The following is a 21,263-nucleotide window of genomic DNA, read 5'->3' as shown; positions in this document are numbered from 1 at the left end:
TGATTATAATCTGGGCCAGGTCACCATGTATGGCTGAATGGATGCTAAAACATAGGGTTAAACTGAAACGTATTATTCTACAAAAACTGTTGTTTTCATATGGTTTCTCATTCTAGACCTGACTACTCTCTCTCTTGCTCACCCTCATCTCTGACTGCAAGCACATCTTATACTCTGGGGCCCAAGTCCCAATCAACGTTTTAGGAACAGTTTCTTCCCGTCTGCCATTAGACATTTAAACAGTCCACAAGCCAAGCAACATTACCTTGCTATACCTCTTTTGGACTATTTACTTGTTTTTCAATTATTATAGTAACTTGAAGTAATTTGCTATGCCTGCACTGTTCCACTGCTACAAACCAAAATATTTCATAACTTTTGTCAGTGATAGTAAACCTGATTCTGATACTGTTTATGCAACAGAAAATATTCCAGCATTCGTACAAAATCATTGGTTTCCAAAAATAACTGACTCACACAACTGCAAGGCAAGTCTGCAGATGCTGGAAATCCAAAGCAACACACACAACACATCCAAAGCAACTCAGCAGGTTAGGCAGCATCTATGGAAATGAAGAAACAGCTGGCATTTCGGGCCGAGACCCTCCATCAGGACCTGAAGGAGGGTCTCGGCCCATAGATGCTGAGTTCCAGCATTTTGTCAGTGTTGACTCACATAGCATTATTTTGAAATTAGTTTGAATGGGACATCCTTTGTACCGATGAGTATAGGTTGTGCATTAATAATGAAAAAGGCCGTATCTGGGTCCCATGGAACCATGGGCATGAAATTTAGAAAAAACTGTAATACATTTAGTGAACATCTTGTTTGTGCTCAATTATTGTACAGAAATTATTGCAGAAAACATTAGCAGTAAATATAAATGAAAGAATCCACTTGATAAGGGGTTATACTGGGAAAACTGTCCATACCTGTCCATCTGTGCCAATAGTGCCTCCGCAGTCTGTGAGAAGCTCTGACATATCATAGAAACTCTCAAACTGCCAGAGACAGGCTTCCAGGTTGAGGTTTCGGTAAAATCTGAGCGTGGAAGGCCCACGCAGAGAGGGGTTATACTGGTACGGGGAGGTCTCTCCAATCACCTCTGGATTTTTAGTGGAGTCGGACAAAAAGCCATAATGAGTCTTTACTTCATTGTAGTCTAAGAGGTTAGAACACTTGTGGTTTCCGACACGGGTCCCATCGGGGCTGAGGGTGAGCTCGAAGTTAGAGAGCTGACGCGTGGAGATAACAGGAAGCATGCCTGAGACAAAAACAGAACATCTGGTAAATTTTATTAAATCAAAGACTATCATTTACTTCAACTCTCTTGCTGCATCTGGAAGAGGATAAGGGTCCAAAATTGAAATATACGTAACACAACATGCACCTAGTTATTTTGATTTTGGTGAAGTAATGGAGATTCATGTATTTAGTTAACTTGTAAGTTAATATTCCAAGTACTAATGACAATCCAATTTACCACTACTACAAACACAAGAAAATCTGCAGATGCTGGAAATCCTAGCAGCACACACAAAATACTGGAGGAACTCAGCAGGATGGGCCACCTTCTTAGTTTAACCTCGTCTTTCTTTCCAGTCCTGATGGAGGGTCTTGGCCTGAAACATTGATTGTTTACTCTTGTCTATAGATGCTGCCTGGCCTGCTGAGTTCCTCCAGCATTTTGTGTGTGTTAATGCTACTACACGAGCTTTTTAGGAGTCAGGAAAATGTTCAGTGAAATGCCTTGTTGAGGTGGAAAGGTTGGGATTTCTGTCCCATCAATCTCAGCATTTCTCACTGGGCAAGAGAGGCAGGATGCCCATTCACTGCCAAGCAAAGATGTCTTTGCTCCTCCTCACCCTGACTACCAGCCTTCCATCCTCTCTCCAAATGACAGTAAGCCTTTCCCAATCTTTTTGCAAACATAGGATTTGACCCAATATTAGGATTTCTGACCTATCTAGCCCTAAGCTCTGATGTCCGGAATTCCCCCATCACCTCCCCTGAAAGCCATCTGCAAGTCTTCTCCTTTATGCTACACCCTGCAGCTCTGATCTCTGGCCTTGTCTCTGCCGTACTGTTCATCAGTATTTCCCATGGTACCACAGTCATTTACCATCAGTTTTCTGGAAGCATCTCTAGAAGTACTTGGCTTTGGCCCTTGATGGCTAATGTCCCCCTCCTCATGCTGAAGAATACATCTGGGTCGCACTATTGTGTTTGACGTTACCAACAAAAACTGAAATGCCACAGGAACTCGACCAGTCAAGTAGCATTTGTGGAAAGAGGAACCAGTTAATATTTCAGGTCAAATTCTCCTTCAGAATTGAAATAAATAACTGAGCAAACTTTCACTTTCTTTCAATTCTGATGAAGGTCTTTGATATAAACCATAAACGTTTCTCTTTCCATAGGTGCTACTTGACTGACTCAATTCTTCCAGTACTTCTGATTTCCTTCTTGTTTCAGATTCCAGCATCTGTAGTTTTGTTTTCCACCAGACTGCCCAGCCTTGCTATGGTGTTCAGCTGTACCTTCAGCATTAGGTACCACTAGAGCAAGAATGATACTCCTCAGAAACCTTCTGGATCCTGTCTTTAACTTTCCATAAATCTCCAGAACATTAACGGTGTTTGGGAACCTACAGCTCAGCTTAAGCTTATGCAAAGAATATGGTGATGCAGTGCCCTTTACACTTGTGCATTAAGATTTCTTTTATAGAAGTTGTTCCATTGTAGTAATGAATGCCTTAACCATACAGTCTTTCTTTACACTGTGGACATATACACTAAACTTTACCCCAAAGTCTCACATTAATATTGGGGAAGTGACCAGACAATGGCAGCAACAAAAAAAAGATCTGTTTTGCTGAAGTGGGGGACTGGCGACTTTGGCATTTATGTTAAAGACCAGTTAAGTGAAATCTATAGGCAGTGTAAGAAAATTCTGTAGAATTTGTAAAGGAATTCATATAGAAGACAGTAGAACACAACACAGCAACTCCATAAAATACTCCCTACCATCAATGTGTGGCATTGTTACAGTCAATTTAATAAGGTTCGGATGGTCTGAATCTTCAGTTCCTGTGTAACGCAACTTGGCGGAGAACGGTTCGGCACCAACTGCTCCTTGCACTCTAGGCTGGCACAGACCTGACAGCAAAGGAATTACACATTACTAGTCGGTAATCAAGGTTGATTCTCTTGTCCTCACACTTTTGCTTGGCAACGTAAAACCTTTACGTGGATGTGCAAATTATTATTCACATTAAGGTGCTAAACTAGCTAAAAATAGCTAAAATAGCTAAAAATAGCAAAAATGCACACAGGTAAGAAATCATCTTTGCTTGCTATTACTATAAAAGGACAAGTAGGTAGTATCTTTGTATAAAATTCAGTTTCAAAAAGGTCAACTTTGTGCTTAGCAAATGGTTAATAATGAATTTTCACTCCATAATTTCTAATAGTTATAATTTTGGAAGGAAACAAAAAGTGTTCCACACTATAAATTAATCTTGTAGTAGCTTTGAACAATTATAGTTACTATAATAAATCATAATATAGTCATTCATGCCAAACTAACAATCTTGTAATGGCTTTGAAGAATTATACTTACTACAGGTAGAGTACCCCTTATCTGAAATGCTTGGGGCTGGAAGAGTTTTGGAATTTTGGATATTCTTGGATTTTGGAATATATAATGAGATAGCTTGGGATCACCATAATTTCCACCTCTGAATTTATGTACTACCAGTAAGAGAGTTTTTGTCTTACACTCAACAGTAAAAATTATTATAATGAAAATAAATAGGGTAACAGAGGAACTGAAACAGATTGACGTTAGGAAGGAAACGGTGATGAGTGGACTGATGGGTCTGAAGGCTAACAAATCCCCAGGTCCAGATGGTCTGCATCCTAGGGTGCTAAAGGAGGAGGCTCTGGAAATTGCGGATTCTTTGGTGATCATTTTCCAATGTTCCTTAGATTCAGGATCAGTTCCTGAGGATTGGCGAATGGCTAATGTTATCCCACTTTTTAAGAAAGGAGGGAGGGAGAAAACAGAGAACTATCGCCCTGTTAGCCTAACATCAGTAGTGGGGAAGATGCTAGAGTCCATCATTAAAGATGAAATAGCAGCATATCTTGATAGCAGTGATAGGATTGGGCCGAGCCAGCATGGATTTACCAAGGGCAAATCATGCTTGACTAATCTATTGGAGTTTTTCGAGGATGTAACCAGGAAGATAGACGTGGGAGATCCAGTGGATGTGGTGTACCTTGACTTTCAGAAGGCATTTGATAAGGTACCACATAGGAGATTGGTGGGTAAAATCAGAGCTCATGGCATTGGGGGGAGGATATTGACAAGGATAGAAAACTGGTTGGCAGATAGAAAGCAAAGGGTAGAACTGAATGGGTGTTTCTCGGAATGGCAGGTAGTGACTAGTGGGGTGCCACAGGGCTCGGTATTGGGACCACAGCTGTTTACGAATTATGTCAATGATTTAGAGGAAGGCATTGTGAATAACATCAGCAAGTTTGCTGATGATACTAAGCTGGGTGGCAGTGTGACATGTGATGAGGATGTTAGGAGAATTCAAGGTGAGTTGGATAGGCTGGATGAGTGGGCAGAAACTTGGCAGATAGCGTTTAATGTGAATAAGTGTGAGGTTATTCACTTTGGGAGCAAGAACAGGAAGGCAGGTTATTATATGAACGGTGTGGAGTTAGGTAAGGGAGAAATACAAAGAGATCTAGGAGTACTTGTTCATCAGTCTCTGAAGGTGAATGAGCAAGTGCAGCAGGCAGTGAAGAAGGCTAATGGAATGTTGGTCTTTATTACAAAGGGAACTGAGTACAAGAGCAAGGAAATCCTTTTGCATTTGTACAGGGCTCTGGTGAGACCACACCTGGAGTATTGTGTGCAGTTTTGGTCTCCAGGGTTAAGGAAGGACATCCTGGCTGTGGAGGAGGTGCAGCGTAGGTTCACTAGGTTAATTCCTGGGATGTCCGGACTGTCTTACGCAGAGAGGTTAGAGAGACTGGGCTTGTACATGCTGGAATTAAGGAGATTGAGGGGGGATCTGATTGAGACATATAAGATTATTAAGGGATTGGACAAGATAGAGGCACGAAATATGTTCCAGATGCTGGGAGAGTCCAGTACCAGGGGGCATGGTTTAAGAATAAGGGGTAGGTCATTTAGGACAGAGATGAGGAGGAACTTCTTCTCCCAGAGAGTTGTGGAGGTGTGGAACGCGCTGCCTCAGAAGGCAGTGGAGGCCAATTCTCTGGATGCTTTCAAGAAGGAGCTAGATAGGTATCTTATGGATAGGGGAATCAAGGGTTATGGGGACAAGGCAGGAACCGGGTGTTGATAGTAGATGATCAGCCATGATCTCAGAATGGCGGTGCAGGCTCGAAGGGCCGAATGGTCTACTTCTGCACCTATTGTCTATTGTCTATCGTAAAATACTATAATGAAAATTTAGTGTGTGCAGGATAACAAAAGCAGCATCAGGAGAATACCTGAACTGGCTGTTGAACAACAGCAGGCTTTTAATCTCCATCTAAGGTATTGTGTTTTGATTAAAAGATTACAATACACTGTATTTGTATTTTACACTTTTTAGGTTTGATGTAAGATAGTAAAGAAAATAAGCTTTGTAGACTTGTTCTGGTGTCAGATTTTCATCAGTGACGCTTTAAAATTTTAATGACGTTATGTAAGGCATAAAAGCAATCAGCAGGTTCTGGTGCTAGATCTTTGCTTGTTTCATGATCGGCACACCGTTAAGTGGCATATGGTCACTCTGATGCTAATGATATGCAATTGAGGACTTCATTTTTCACTTTATGCAGTGTTTTTTTATTTTTCATTAACTTCTCTTCATTACATATGTGAGGTCACTTCTCATAACTGTTTATGGAGTGCAGAGACCCACGTATCATCCGGGAAGCTTGTAGCATCTTGTGGAATTTTCCATTTGTGACATCATGTCACTGCTCAAAAAAGATTCAAATTTCAGAGGTATTGGATTTTGGAATTTTGGACAAGAGGTACTCAACCTGTATAATTAATCTCAATGTATATTCATTCATCCAAACTACAAGCATCTGCTGACTGACATCACACTGCTCGTCCTCACACGAGCTCAAAAATGACCGTCACAATTTCAGGATTAAGTTAATGTTAAAATTTGAATGATGGCATTTAATTACCTTTGTTAAACCAAACAGACTAATGATTGTACTAACCAAGCATTTCAACAAAACAAAAAGTATTAACCAATGCACAGAAAATATAAGTTAAACGTAGAACTATTTATTGTAAAATATAAATCTCTTTTATCTTGTGAGAACTTCCTTGCTGATCATCCTTCAACGTAAAATTGAGCATAGTATATTGTTTGAAGAACCAACAACACACTTTTATGTATTACCTTCCTCAGTGCTGACTGATACGATAGGGCTTATTAACTCGAGCCCTTCGTCCCCATTGGAATTAACGGCTCGAGCAGCACACTGCACCCGGGAGCCGGCTTGGAAGTAGATTGAGTCTAGAGTAATCATCTTGGATGAGGTGAAGAAGGTGTTTGAATCCACTTCTCTCATAGGGCTTGTCACTCCATCCGGACCTGTAGGAGCACTCACCAGCCAACGGTAGCTAGTGAGCGTATCATTGATGTTCTCACTGCTACATATTGATCCTGTTTTGTCATAATCAGAATACTTCGGATTGCAAGCCTGACAAAAAGAAATGGAATGAAGGTAAGTACTTCAAACACAAGCAATTAATTATTTTAAATAAGTAACAAAAAATACTTTGATGTTAATCTAAGGGCAAAAAATAAATTGCATATCCTGGAAATCTGAAATAAAAACAGAAAATGCTGGAGACACCTGTTTATTCAAGGGAAATGAAATTGTAAACTGCTGAACTTTCATTAGAACTGGAAAAGGGAGAACATATATATTTTAAGCTGCAGGGAAGAGGGAAGGTGTGGAGGGAACACGATGAACCACTGGTACAAGATATGAATTAGAGATGAACAAAGGTGAGAGAATGAGGGGGGAGGGGGAGGGAGAGGGAGAGGGGGAGGGGGAGGGGGAGGGGGAGGGAGAGGGGGAGGGAGAGGGGGAGGGGGAGGGAGAGGGGGAGGGGGAGGGAGAGGGAGAGGGAGAGGGAGAGGGAGAGGGAGAGGGGAGGGAGAGGGGGAGGGAGAGGGGGAGGGGGAGGGGGAGGGGGAGGGGCAAAAGGGAGGCACAGTAACGTAGTGGTTTGCACAACGCTTTACAGTACAGGTGACTCGGGTTCAATTCCTGCCGCTGTCTGGGTTTCCTCTGGGTGCTCAGGTTTCCTCCTCGAGTCCAAAGACATATCGTTGGTAGGTTAATTGATCATTGTAAATTGCTCTGTAATTAGGCTAGGATTAAATCGGGGGATTGCTGGGCGACGTGGCTTGAAAGCCTCTTCTGCGCTAAATCTCAATAAATAAAAAAACAAATAAACAAAAGCCAACATTGTAACAGTGAGATGCACAACACAGCAGTTACTTCAGTACAACTGTGATTAGTAAACATTCACACCAATCCCGTGCCATCTCCACCCGAGTACAGCATTGCTCCGTCCCTTCCCTACAACTTAAAGCACACTCGTTTCCTCATGTTTCAGTCCTGATGAAAGGTCTTTGACCTAACTCATTAACTGTTTTCCTCTCCACAGATGCTGCCCGATTTTAGTTTTTATTTGGTAAGTCATGCTTATATTTTAGTTGGTTTGCAGGCATGGATTTGGGGGCAATGTCATTCAACTTAAGCATTACTGCTGGAAGCAGTCAGAACGTGGCGAATCTGTGGAAAGGTAATATTCTCCGGATTGCTATCAGAGTTGCGTACAAATTGGCACAGCATCAATAAGATTATAGCGTTAAATGTATGGCTCAAAGATTGTGTGGGAGAAGTGGGTCTGAGTTTGTGGTATATTGGGGAAGGAGGGAGCTCTTTCTGAGAGTGACCCGAACTATACTGAGACCAGGGTCCTGGAGAATTGCATTACAAGGGCTGTGGATAGGGCTTTAAACTGAACAATAGGGGCTGGGTTCAACAGATTGGAGAGGTATGGATAAAGTAAAAGGGAAATTCTAGGCAGCTTCTGGAGTCGGTTACATAGTCGGCACAACATTGTGGGCCGAATGGCCTGTAATGTGAGGTAGATTTCTATGTTCAATGTTCTATGAAGGAACATACATGAGAGGTTCTTATCTCCAGAATAAGAAAGTGAGACAGAAAGTTTAGAAAAGGATAAGAATTCAATGCCAGGCAACATGGACATATATTTGAGAAGCAGGCAGTGAATACAGGACACAGTTTATGAAACAAGGTAGATGAGCTTATAGCACAGTTAGAAATGGGCAGGTATGGTGTTGTGGGCATTGTGGAGTCATAGTTGACAGCTTAACATCCAAGGATACACATCCTATCGAAAAGACAGGCAGGCTGGCATTGTTTTGTTGGTAAAAGGTTAAATCAAATCCTTAGCAAGAAGAGATAGAGGGTCAGAAGATCCTATGGGTAATCCGGAAAAAAAACTGCAAGGATAAAAAGACCCTCATACGAGTTATATGTAGGCTTTTGAATAGTAACCAGGATGTGGGATATAAATTAGAACAGGAGATAGAAAAGTTATGTAAGAAAGAGAACGTTACGATTGCCATTGCGGTCTTCAATATGCAGGTAGATTGAGAAAATCAGGTTGGTACTGGATCTCAAGATAAGGAATTCGTAGAAAGCCTGAGATGACCTTTTAGAGTAGCATGCAGTTGAGGTCACTCAGAATAAGGAAATTCCCAGATTGGGTGTTATGCAATGGTCCAGATCTTAATGTAAAGGAACTGTTGGGAGACAGTGATCATAATATGATATAATTCATGCTACAGTTTGAGAGGAAGAAGCTAAAATCAGAAGTATTGGTATTACAGTTGAAATACAGAGGTATGAGAGAGCAGCTGCCGAAGTTGATTGGAAGGGGACACTAGCAGGAACGATGGCAGAGCAGCAATGGCTGGCGTTTCAAGGAGGAATTTGGAAGATGCAAGACCATTTCATCCCAAAGAAGAGGAATCATTCTAAAGAAAGGATAAGGCAACTGTGACTGACAAAAGGAAGTTAAAGAGAGCATAAAAGTGAAGGAGAGGACATACAATATTGCAAAAATCAGCAGGAAGCTAGAGGATTCAGAAGATTTTAAAAACCAAAAGGCGGCAAATAAAGATGCAATAAGGAAAGAAAAGATGCAATTGGAATGTATGTACTCAATAATAGAAAAGAGGATACTCAAGTTTTTCTCAGATACATAAAGAATAGTAGAGAAACAAGAGTAGACGTCAGAGTGCCGGAAAATGATGCTGAGAGAGTAATAGTGGAGAGCAAGGAAATGGTGGATGAACTTAACACGTATTTTTTGTCACTGTGGAAGATAACTGCACATGGCAGAATTTCTGGAGAGTTGGGGGCAACAGTGAATGTAGTCACTGTTACCTAGGAGAAGGTGCTTGAAAAGGTGAAAGGAGCCTACGGTATTACAAGAAAGGTACTAGCACGTATAGAATATTGGCTGACTGGCAGAAGGCATGGATAGAGCATTGGCTGATTGGCAGGAGGCAAAGAGTGGGAATAAAGGGGGACTTTCCTGGTTGGCTGTCAGTGACTAATGGTGTTCTACAGGGGTTGGTGTTTGTCTGCTTCTTTCCACGTTACGTGTTAATGATCCAGATGATGGAATTAATAGATTTGTGTCCAAGTTTGCAGATGATATGAAGATAGTTCAAGGGGCAGATAGAGTTGAGGAAACAGGCAGCCTGCAAAAGGACTTGGACAGATTAGGAGAATGGACAAAGAAATGGCAGATGTAATACAGTGAAGGAAATTTCCTTCTTACTTTGTAGACAGAATAAAGACATAGGGTATTTTCTAACTGGGGATAGAATTCAGAAAACAGAAGTGCAAAGGAATTTTGGAGTCCTAGTGAGGAATTCCATGAAGATCAACTTCCAGGCTAAGTCAGTAGTAAGGAAGACTAATGCAATGTTAGCATTCATTTAGAAAGGACTAGGATATAAAAACAAGAATGCAATGTCAAGGCTTTATAAGGCATTATTCAACTACATTTGAAGTATTGTGAGTAGCTTTGGGATCCATATTTAAGGAAGTGTTTGAGAGGGTCCAGAGGAATGAGTAAAAGGATGAGAGGGTTAACGTATGAGGAGTGTTTGACGACTCTCAGCCTGTACTCACTGGAGTTTAGATGGATGATGTCATTAAAACTTAATGTATATTGTAAGTTCTGGATAGAGTGGACGTGAAGAGGATGCTTCTGGAAGTGGGAGAGTTTAGGGTGTATTTAAGATGGAGATTGATATGTTCTTGATTGGCATGAAGGTTGAGGATCATGGGGAGGTAGTGTGACATGACAATGGGATTGAAAAAAAATCCACCTTGATAGAATGGTGAAGCAGTCTCAATGGGGAAATGGCTTAATTCTGCTCTTATATCTTATGGTCTTCATTCATTGTTATCTAGTGCATTAACTTTTATCCATGTTTTCAAACTCTCAATGGTCCTTCTGTTTTCCACTCACACTATCTTATCAAAATTACATTCTATTGTCCTGAGGAAGGGTCTCGGCCCAAAACATTGACTGTTTATTCCTTTCCATAGATACTGCCTGACCTGCTGAATGCCCCAAGCAATTTGTAAGTGCTATTCTTATTTACCTAATAAAAGCATGATGCACATTTAAGCTATTAATACTGGCAGGACCTTGGAACAGTGATATATTAACATGGTGATACATACTGTAACGCAGACAACAGGATAGCCTGCTGGAGGACTGGGGTTTTCCTTTGCTTTGGATGTATCATCATATATTAGGAGTGAGACAACTTGTGGAACAGATGGGAACGTGACATCAGCCATGCTGTTCATCTCCTCGATGTATACTATTGCTTTACTTATCTGTGAAATAACAAAAGAAATGTCAACTGCATGCTCTTGGAAGGAAGCAATATGGCTACATCGACAGCATTGTTTGATAATATTTACACAGTTACAGGGACACCTCAAATAATGTGTTGCTTATTCATCAGAATGGGCCAATTGGTGAAAACATTTATTGCCAATCCTGAAAAAGGTACATCCCAATATCATTTAATGCTTCAGTGCTAGATGGTAATATTATCATTAAATAGAGTCCAGGAAGACCAACTCCAGGGCAAGCAGATGCTGCTCATTTCACTAAAGTCACCTTCGGTTTTGTCTCATGGCTCCTTTCTAGAGATCACCAGCAAGATCAGTAGAAGTAACCTGCATGCTCTGCACCACAGCTTAAAGGCTATAACTTATTTAGAAGAGCAAGCAGGCATGTCACTTAGCTCATTTGATAGAAGTACTCAGGGAGTGAAGGAGAGAAGTAAAAGCTGAAAAATATTAATTTAATTGCTGTGATATTTAATCTTTGCCCAGTAGTAACCCTCTCCTACAGCAGCAGATGATAATCTCCTCTTTACCTTGTTTGATAAAGAATTTTAATACTATATTTAAATCTTTTAATAAACCTGCAGCTAATCAAGTTACAATTTTTTCTTTTGTGTTTGTACCTGAGTTTCTGCCACCATGTTCTCATCAGGTTTCAGATGAATGGTGAATGCCTCCCTCATTTCTCTCATTCCATCATAAAGTATTTCAACTTCAACAAAATGCTGAGTTTCACCTTCTTTAAATTCAATTTCTGAAATAAATCAGAAACAACCAACTTGGTTCAAGAAAGGAGACAATATTATTCAAGCTTAGTAAGATATTTTTCTCAACAATGTTGAGAGACTAAAGTCTTCTTTGGTCTATTGAGTTACATACTTGGAATAATAACTGGCAAAGTAGAATTGAAGAAGTCACCACAGATAATTGAGGGAGCAAAGACAAGGATGAATGGGGACAATGAGAGATTTAAAAAGAAGAAAGATACTTTAATTGAGGATGTTCCTCTAATTGGTGATGATAAGGCTATGTCCAATTCATATTAGGTCAAGTTCACCCAACACCACAATGTTTGTTGGGCTGTACAGCAATGGTTTGATTTAAAAATTCACATTTTCATACTCTGCCCGGCTGTGTTACAAATCTGGAGTTGTTGATGCACGTCACACAGGAATTTTCATACCTAACCAAATCTAAATGCCCCAAAATTTCTGATTTAAAATCACAAATCCTACGCAACACAAAGCTCCAATCTATTCAACACGCCTGTGTTTATTGAAGTAGTTAATCTTGTTGGCCATGTCTGAGGCATTTCTTTCTACATCGAATAAAATTCAAAATGCACAAGAAGTATCATCAAAGCAGGTTGAATCTTGTTTCAAGTAACTCAAAGATTAATTTTAGTATAATTATCTAAACCATAAGAAATAAAGCATAAACCACATCACATAACTATACCTTCAGACAAGGGATTGTAGTCTTCTCCAGAGGTGGCAGAACCATCTTTTGTATGAACTCGTACAATGGAAACTCTTGAAGTGTCTCCCAGACGTAGTACTGGAATTTTTACTACTGCGATCTGCCCAGGTTCTTTAGGTTCACTGATACTAAATTTGGTTTCTCCAAATTTGATAATAGCCTCTGTAATTAAGAACCAAGTGCTGTTAGTGTGGTCCATGAAACAAGAAAGGAACTCATTTCATTAAAGTCATTCACTCTGAAACTCACTGTCTGCTCCATCCATGATCTTTATCACAGTTTCGTTCACTTCACCAATTGAAGCACCAAATGGGGATTCACTCTTTGGCGTTCCAAGAACTAGTCTCAGCTCCTCAACTTCTTCATGTATTGTATCATCACTTAAGCTTACAGTGCACGGTTTCTCAATTTCACCTGTGAAACATCGTACAATGCTTTCAGACTTTGAAGTGACACAGAGAAACTTCCAATTTATACAAAATCCAAGTGTTTTTTTAAAACAGGAAAAAATAACCTAAAAGCACAAATTAATTTAGACTTTCTATAACCTGTCCTGGGATGGATAATATTTAACTTTTTGACAGGAATACTTTTGAAAACTAGACTGAATTACCTTTCTTAATATTCATCAGGTCAAAATGTTTGGCATCATAATCAAAAAACCCAAAACACAGAAGTGTAAAGTTTAGAAAGGAACATATCTAACAGTGGTCAAGGAAAAAAGATCCGAGTTCTCTTGTACATTTCAGATGACTGTCTTTTTCATTACATTCGTATTCATGAATGCATAATCCCGGAGAGTTTACACTCCTTTTGTGCAGATCCCAGTACAGGATTTTTCACAAGAGCTAACATTTTTACAAATTCTAAAGGAGTAAATCATTAGGATGCCAAGAGCAGGCCATGACCATGTGAATAAAAGGAAGGATTTTCATTGACACAGTCCCTTAAACCGCCTGATGTTGTCCCGAGTTTTTACAGCCTAACTTCACTGTTCAATGCCTTCGTCTTTATACCACATGCAACGTGGCAGCCATATTGCAGAGAGACAGTTTGCAGAATTAGCAATAACTACCAGATAATCCCATAATTGAGGGACAAGGCCTGGAGACCTCCCTGGACAGGAAATCGCCTTAATTCTGTAGAACCTCTGCATTCGTATGGCAGAGAACATTGTATTTTATTGATTTCAACACCTCATTAGATCTTGCATAAGATTCTCCCAATTAACGAGTTGGAATTTCAGCATTAGTTTTTTTGCTCAGCATCTTTGGAGTGGGACTTGAGCCCAGGTAACTCAGTAGCAAAAAAAAGCTAACCTCTAGAAAAGTATAAAAAGCAGATAGCTCGAAAATCGCCAAGGTTATTGATCAACCATAACCTTCTGTCTCAAGAGTTCAGGCTCAAGGTGCTGAACAGCTTCCAGCTATTCACCAATGTTTCATTGAACGTATGATATTTACCACAGATCAATCTGTGAGAAAGATATCCCAATACAAGAAACTCCAACAAAATTAGAGCTTTAATTAAATAAAGTTGATATTCAAAAATAAATGAAAAAAGATTATTTCGGGATGTTAAAAGCGATTTCAGACCAAGGTAAAGATCTTGGCAACATCTGCAAGTAATGTAATGCAAGGTTTGCACAAGAAAGGGTCAAGAGGGAAAAGAGAAAAGTGCTTGCTTTCTAATTTGGAGCTGAAATATTTTTCTGTAAACTACGATACCTGGAAGGAATGTAATGACAGAGTCGTCTGTGTTTGGCCGTTCAGCAAAATCCATCATGACCTGAGCAGAAGCCTGGCGTGTATAGCATCGGACTGTGGACTTGTAGCTGATGTCTCCACTTCGGTAAACAACTGCTGTGACCTGACCATCATTCTCCTTCCCCACATAAGTAGATTCTTTAAATTGTACTTTTGGCACTAAGGAAAATGGAAGTTATTAATAATTTGGTTTTCTCCACAATTGTTTATTGAGTGAAACAGAACAAAGTTCTCCATTACACAACTGTACTTATACATGACACAAATGGCAAACCTTCCCTGATACCAGCTATCCTGGTGAGATTCAAAATACAATTTTATTTTAATACCGTACAGTAGGTTGTTCTGTCATTGCTTATTTTTGTGTTAATTTGCATTTCTCTGACCATATGGATAAAATACATTGATTAGATACACAATTCCCACCCAATTTACCACTGTAATGGAAAATAAAATGAAATACATTCAGAAGTTCAATTAATCTCATCAACCTCAAAGCAGCCTTTATTTACCAATGTACTCCCGTAATATTTGCATTCTTTTTTGATCTTAAGAAAGGATTAACATGATTTCTTTTTAAAAAATATTCTATACTCCAAGCAATATCTTGTAGAATTTACATATTAAAGAATGCCTTTAATAAATTTAGGAATAATCTCAAAAATCTGCTAATATTTTATATAGTTTACTATAGAAAAATATAGACATTCTAAGAGGGATGACAGATTTTTATCACTTTCACAAAATATGTAAGGATATAAAAGAATTCTTCTGAGAAAATTGTTAAATATGAAAATTTAGCTAAGTATTTACTTGCATCCCTGCCCATTTCTTAGCTTTAAGGGATATTTGAATGTTACTGAGCTAAACATCTCAGTTCTCCACAATAAACATCTTGCAGTTTCTTGGCACATCATTGGGAGGCAATACTTCCATATAGAATAGACTTACAATCAGAAACAGAGTCATTAATGAGAACAGTGACTTTGCTTGGCTCTCCAAGAACTGCATTCATTGGCATACGCAGGACAAGTTCAAATCTTTCTGGCCCTTCCAGTACTGGCTGACCTAAGTCATCAAGGATGGTCACTCGAAAAGTCTGCATGTTCACTCCAGGAGCAAAATCCAGGTTGCGGCTTATCCCTACGTAATCAACGCCGGCTAGAAAAAAAAAAATCGGTAGTGATTCGTTAATTTTGATTAACTTCCACAAAGATCCACAAATACCTTAAAACTCCCAATTCTAAGACAATGTTCCCTTCAAACTATTTTTAATATTGCTGTGGTTCTGAAATGTAACAGCACCACTTTCCAGGGTAATAGAAAGATTTACTGGTCCAACCAGCCCTTGCCACCCAATTACACCACTGTGATGAATTAACCTACTAGCCTGTTCACCTTTGAAATGTGGGAGGAAACCTGAGCACCTGGAGGGATTCCACACTGTCATGGAGAGAACTATAGGGAGCGACAGAAATGAAACCAGGTTGATAGCGCTGTAATTACATTACACTAACCACTTCACCACTGTGCGTTACCAACACTTCCTGTGCACATCAAATCCGTCAGTAAGTTTCAATTACCCGCTAGCCTGCAGGTCACTCCTGAGCAAGGTGTAAAACCTGCTCAGCCCCCTCCCAGTCAGGATCATGTGAAGCTGTGGGAGCAGGTAGTGGATGGTCATATGATCAGCTGGTGCATATCGTAAGTCCTGGTTATACAATCACTGACGGCAGGCAGGCACTCTCTGAAGGGTATTGATAATGGCTGGGGTCTGCCGTCTTGTAAAGACACTGCCCAGAAGAAGGCAATGGCAAACCACTTCTATAGAAATATTTGCCAAGAACAATCAAAGACCACGATCGCCAACATCATATGACATGGCACATAATGAATGAATTAAATGGTGAAGGTAAAGTAAGATTTTTTTTTTCCATGTGAGAATATGGTTCATTTACAAATTTAAACAAAAAGCTGGTGGGGGAACCCACATAAAGGATTTGAATGTCTGCAGAATTCTTTATATTGTCTCAATGATTACCTCTTAATTAAATCATCAATACTAAGTTTCTCCATTGATGGAGAAATTTTATGTAGATGATTTAATTGCTTTGCCATCAAATATCAGATGTGCGAATGGTGACCTTCCCAGAATTCATGCACGCCATGGGGTACATTTATATTCCTTCACAATGTTTTATTGATATAAATGCAGCGTCATGCATATCTTTGATTATTTTACGGCAAATAACAGGATTAGTCATATTCCTAGCCTGTGCGATCTGTCAGTTAAGAAGCATAACACGTGTGGTCTCACCTTCTGCTGACGCTGGGTCTGTTTTGCGGGATCGTACTGTCACTGTTGCGGTCTTGGACAAATCAGTTCCTGTTCTCCAGACCTGAACTTCCACATAGCCTTCACTTTCATCTACTTGATACTCAGTGTCGCCGAAGTAAAAAACTGGTTCTGGAAGACAGATAGAGTGAAGAATGGTGCACCAGCTTGCTAATACCCATTTTATCAAATCCTGCCCATCATTCCAACCACAATATGAGGAAAGCTTCCTGTAACAATGGAATAAAGCTTCCGGTAACAAGTGGAATATTAAAAAAAGTAATGCTTGCTCATTTGATGAAACTATTAAAGCAGCATTGCTTAAAATGAACTTCCATAGCAAACTTTCTATAACATTACTTAGAGATTTCGGCAGAGAGTAAACATGACAAAAAGCAGATTGATCTGTATTAGGGTGCTCTTTTGATTGAGCACAATGATTATTCAAGTTTCTGCAATATCCCACATCAAGTAAGCATAATTAATGTAGGACAAGCATTTTCACATCAGGAGGCAAACGAGAGAGAGCATTATTTTGTGCCTAGTACAAGTCATAGGGCTTCTTTTCCTGATAACCAACTACTTATTTCTTTATAGCTAAACTGCAGAGGAACTGAGTGAAAATGATATCGGGCTTGGCTGTGCTGAACTGGCAGCCTGTTGTTACTCACTGCTTGGACTCCCCCTAGCAGAAAATGAAAGACAGTGTGCACAGGAGCAGTCACAGGTACAGAACTAGTGAGAAACCATATCACTACAAATAAGACACAGGTAACCAAAGTGCAACGTTAAGATTATATCTTTTGAAACAACTCAGGCAAAAAAAAACAAAGTACAAACAAAAGGTAATTCGAGTTAAAAGCAGGCTTTCAAATATATCCATTCACTTATTGTATGCTTCAGTTCAATAGATTGGAATCCATTGTTTTATCATGCTAATTGCAACAAAATGTTGCATTACCTGTTAATATGTTTCTAAGAATTAATCTGTTCAATTTTAATTTTTGCGGGAAATCGCAGATACATTTTTCAGCAGATTGATTAACCTTGTGGTAGCAAGTTTAATCATTTGCCAAGAAAGTCCAAACGTTCACTCACTTTTCTACAAAATGCACTATGTAGGCTGGATACCGTATATGTGAGTCTTTCCCACTATTCGTTCACAGCAAAACCAGTAATTGATATTGCTTCATCTCATTTAACACACTTCTGAAATAGTACAATACGTGTCAAACTGCCTTCTCCCTGCTGGCGAAACAGAAAAATCAGAACCAGGATCAGGTTTAATATCACTGACCGGTGTCGTGAAATTTGTTTAGCAGCAGCGGTACGGTGTTGCATAGAAGATAGCTTTCCAGCACCAGTGATCGGGCCTCAATCCCCAGCTCAGTCTGTAGGAATTTTATACGTTCTCCATCTGATCCTGTGGGTTTCCTCCGGGTGCTCCAGTCTTGTTTCCGGCATTCCAAAGACATTTTGGTTAGTAAGTTGTGAGCACGCTATGACGGTTCTGGAAACTTGGCAACACTTATGAGCTGCCCCCAGCACATCCTTCGACGGTGTTGGTTGTTGACGCTAATGATGCATTTCACTGTGTGTTTCAATGTGCATGAGACAAATAAAGCTTTATTGATACATAAAAATGTAATATATGGCACAACAAAGAGAGTGCAAAGAGAGAGCAGGATAGTGAGACACTCCCACAGATGGCCACGGCAGATTTGTGGATAGCTTGTGAGATATTCTATTTCTAATGCAGGAGTTCTGCGTGCTCTCCATGGATCTCAATTTCATCATGAATGCTCCTCGTCTTTGAGTGGTTATGGATCAGAGGTTCCCAGGAATCAGAGTCAAGTCAGCGTTGAACAAATTGTTGACTCTTTTTTCTCTATCCAGTTGCTGTTTAATTCCTCCTCTACCACCTTGCCCCTATGTTGTATGCCGGGGTGAGGGTAATAACTGCAATGAACTGTCAATGTGTTTATTATGATTCTAGCCATGGGTTTTCTGTAATGTCAGAAAAATATTCATAAAGGATAGAAATACGGGAAATTAACTTACTTACTCAGTGCAAAATGGCAGCACCAATGGCAAGCACATGTGCGACTAACTATACCTGTTGTATTTGGCATTTTGCCTCAGATGTTAGGAAATCATTAAACGTTAGTCAGAAGAGCCAGAGAACTAGCCGTACATCTCCTCACACCCCTCCCACCCCACTGAATAGCTCTGGATGATCTTTCATGTCTTACTTGAAAGGGCACAGCTCATCTGATATACTCCTTAAATTGAACATCTGCAGCACTATAGTCCTTCAATACTGCATTAAAGCTGTAGCCTCGGTTAAATGATGAAAAACTGGAACAAAAATTCCACAAAACAGTAGTAGTTGTATTATGGACTTTTGAAAGCCTTACGTTGACCTTCTGTCTTTCAAAGTGAATTCAAAATGAATCTAATGAATAAATTGAATCTAATAAAATATACACAATCTCAATGGACATGCAATTGCTCTTCAAAAGCATAATATCTTCTCCTGTGTTCAAACAATGGAGGGATTCCATGTGTGTAATAATCAGAAACTTAGTCAGCTCTGTAATGTTAGAATTTTAGGGGACTGCAAATTGGAAATTAATGAAACAAGGTTAAAATCTGTGTAATCTCCCAAAAACAAGTATGATCCTTAGAAAGTATCCAATGCTGACAAATACTCATCAATCTAAACATTAAATCATAAGTTTAAATGTTTATTTTATTATCAAAGTATGTATACAGAATACAACTCTGAGATTTGTCGTCTCCAGATAGCCACAAAATACAGAAAAACCATAGAAGTAGTTGAAAGAAAACATCAAACCCCCCCCGCACGAAAAGAAAAAGAAACAAAAACTCACAAACCCCAAACTCCCCAATCCCTCCCTTGCACGAAAACTAACAGATCACCCACACGGAGGAAAACAATCATAGAACTGAAAGGGTCCAATACGAATTATAGCCCATTCATAAATCTCAGAATTTCCAGAACATCTCCGAGAGCAACCGCTTGAACCCAGTGGCCTTTGTGAGGAGAGCGATTCATGCAAACCAACTGGTCATATATTAATTGAGCTTGTATACTCTATAAAAGTGTGCTAAAAATTCATGGTAATTAATTTATTCAAATTTATATGACATCATTAAAATAGCAGCAAATAAGTTGACAGACTAATGGTCCAATTAAATTGCATGCTCTGATGAGAGATCAATATTTGCTGAGAAAAGTAGAGATTTAATAAACCTGAATTGCATATTCAGTCCTGTGTCAAAAACCAAGGCACTTTCCTCACTAGCACAGGGAGATAGTCTCAACTTTTATAATCAGCAGAGATGTGAAAAATTTGAATAAAGTTTGCCATGTCATTCCCTTTGAGGAATAAAAACTAAGTTTTTTTTGTTAACATTAACTTGCAAAACAAATTTTGTTTTTCCTCTGCAAGTTTTATTCAGCAGGTTTTTCCCCAACCTGCTGAAAATATTAACTTATTCCATTTTAAATTTAAAGTTTTATCACCTCCAGTACTTGGCTAATGCATGTGGAGAGTTAGGTCCAAATGTGATCTTCAGGCAAAGCAGTGCTAATGACCAGGAGATAATTGGATCAGGATGCAGAGACAAAATCAGATCTACTTTGGCTTGACTTTAATTTCTCCACCATACGTTCCATGTCTACATCTATAAAGAAAACTGCTTATCTAAACTTCTTACACTGTAATTAGATTGTTCTGTCAGTGGTGTCCTGCTGTGTAGCTACTATGGGAAGAGTGTAATTATAATCTGACAAATTTTACTATCATTTAGGAATTTACAGAGGAGAAGTTGATAAGAACTGAAAACAGATGCAAAGATATTTTAACAGGAGCTGGTTTACTGCAGCAGGACATCAAGCAATTCTTCCTCTCTCTCTCTTGTTTATTTCATAATTCTTAATATTAATAGTTGTGTATACACTTACCAGCTGTTTCTGTTACAGATATAATATTTCCATTACTATCAACAGGTACTTCCAAAAACTTTATTGGCAAAGTCTTTTCTACCTGAGGGAGTAGATTCAGATGAACCTATTCATCAGGTTAGGAGAGAGGAGGAGGAGGGGGAATTAAAGACAAGTAATTCTCAATAATAATTGTGGTGTGGGGGGTGGTGAAATCAGATTAAGAAAGAGAAAGAAAGATACAAATAGAAAAGGAAAAATAATTAAAATGTGACTGTTTTAAGACATTCTTATAAAATTAAAACCATTAATGAATGAAACTCCATACTTGGGATAGTTAGTTTTTTGGTGCCACAAAGGTCAATAACTGCCAGGCCATTAGAAGTGTTTACATAAAAGTCATCATTGGCATAAATCTGCCAATGATATTTATGCCAATGATTTCCAGCAACTTCATGAAAATCAACAGTTGTCTATGAAGAGAGGAATGTAAACTAACATCTCTGGTTCTTCTTAAGAAAGTGATGGATTGGATGGAGCACTAAGTATGGATTTGTCCAAACATTTTAAAAGTAACTTCAATAAGAATTGCCAAATGTGTGGTGAAAATATTATATTTATATGCAAAAGTATTTTTTTCTAAGGAATGATATCTAGGAATTCTTCATTTGTG

At 39.2% G+C, this 21,263-nt stretch overlaps 1 protein-coding gene across 1 annotated transcript in view; it reads right to left on the bottom strand.

Moving 5' to 3' along the window:
• Window positions 1–21,263, bottom strand: part of LOC134349683 (FRAS1-related extracellular matrix protein 2-like) — a 204,794-nt gene that overhangs the window by 39,470 nt on the left and 144,061 nt on the right. The window contains exons 7-16 of the mRNA XM_063054368.1: window positions 16,603–16,752; window positions 15,237–15,446; window positions 14,247–14,444; window positions 12,769–12,933; window positions 12,499–12,681; window positions 11,664–11,794; window positions 10,864–11,022; window positions 6,450–6,753; window positions 3,028–3,159; window positions 934–1,265 (exon numbers count right to left, since the gene is read on the bottom strand). Coding sequence (XP_062910438.1) covers window positions 934–1,265; window positions 3,028–3,159; window positions 6,450–6,753; window positions 10,864–11,022; window positions 11,664–11,794; window positions 12,499–12,681; window positions 12,769–12,933; window positions 14,247–14,444; window positions 15,237–15,446; window positions 16,603–16,752 — 1,964 coding nt within the window. The remainder of the gene's footprint in view (window positions 1–933; window positions 1,266–3,027; window positions 3,160–6,449; window positions 6,754–10,863; window positions 11,023–11,663; window positions 11,795–12,498; window positions 12,682–12,768; window positions 12,934–14,246; window positions 14,445–15,236; window positions 15,447–16,602; window positions 16,753–21,263) is intronic.

This window comes from Mobula hypostoma, chromosome 7, assembly GCF_963921235.1.
Source record: "Mobula hypostoma chromosome 7, sMobHyp1.1, whole genome shotgun sequence".
Lineage (NCBI taxonomy): Eukaryota > Metazoa > Chordata > Chondrichthyes > Myliobatiformes > Myliobatidae > Mobula > Mobula hypostoma.
Note: the sequence above shows the minus strand (reverse complement) of the source record. Positions and strands in the feature narration are given on the sequence as shown.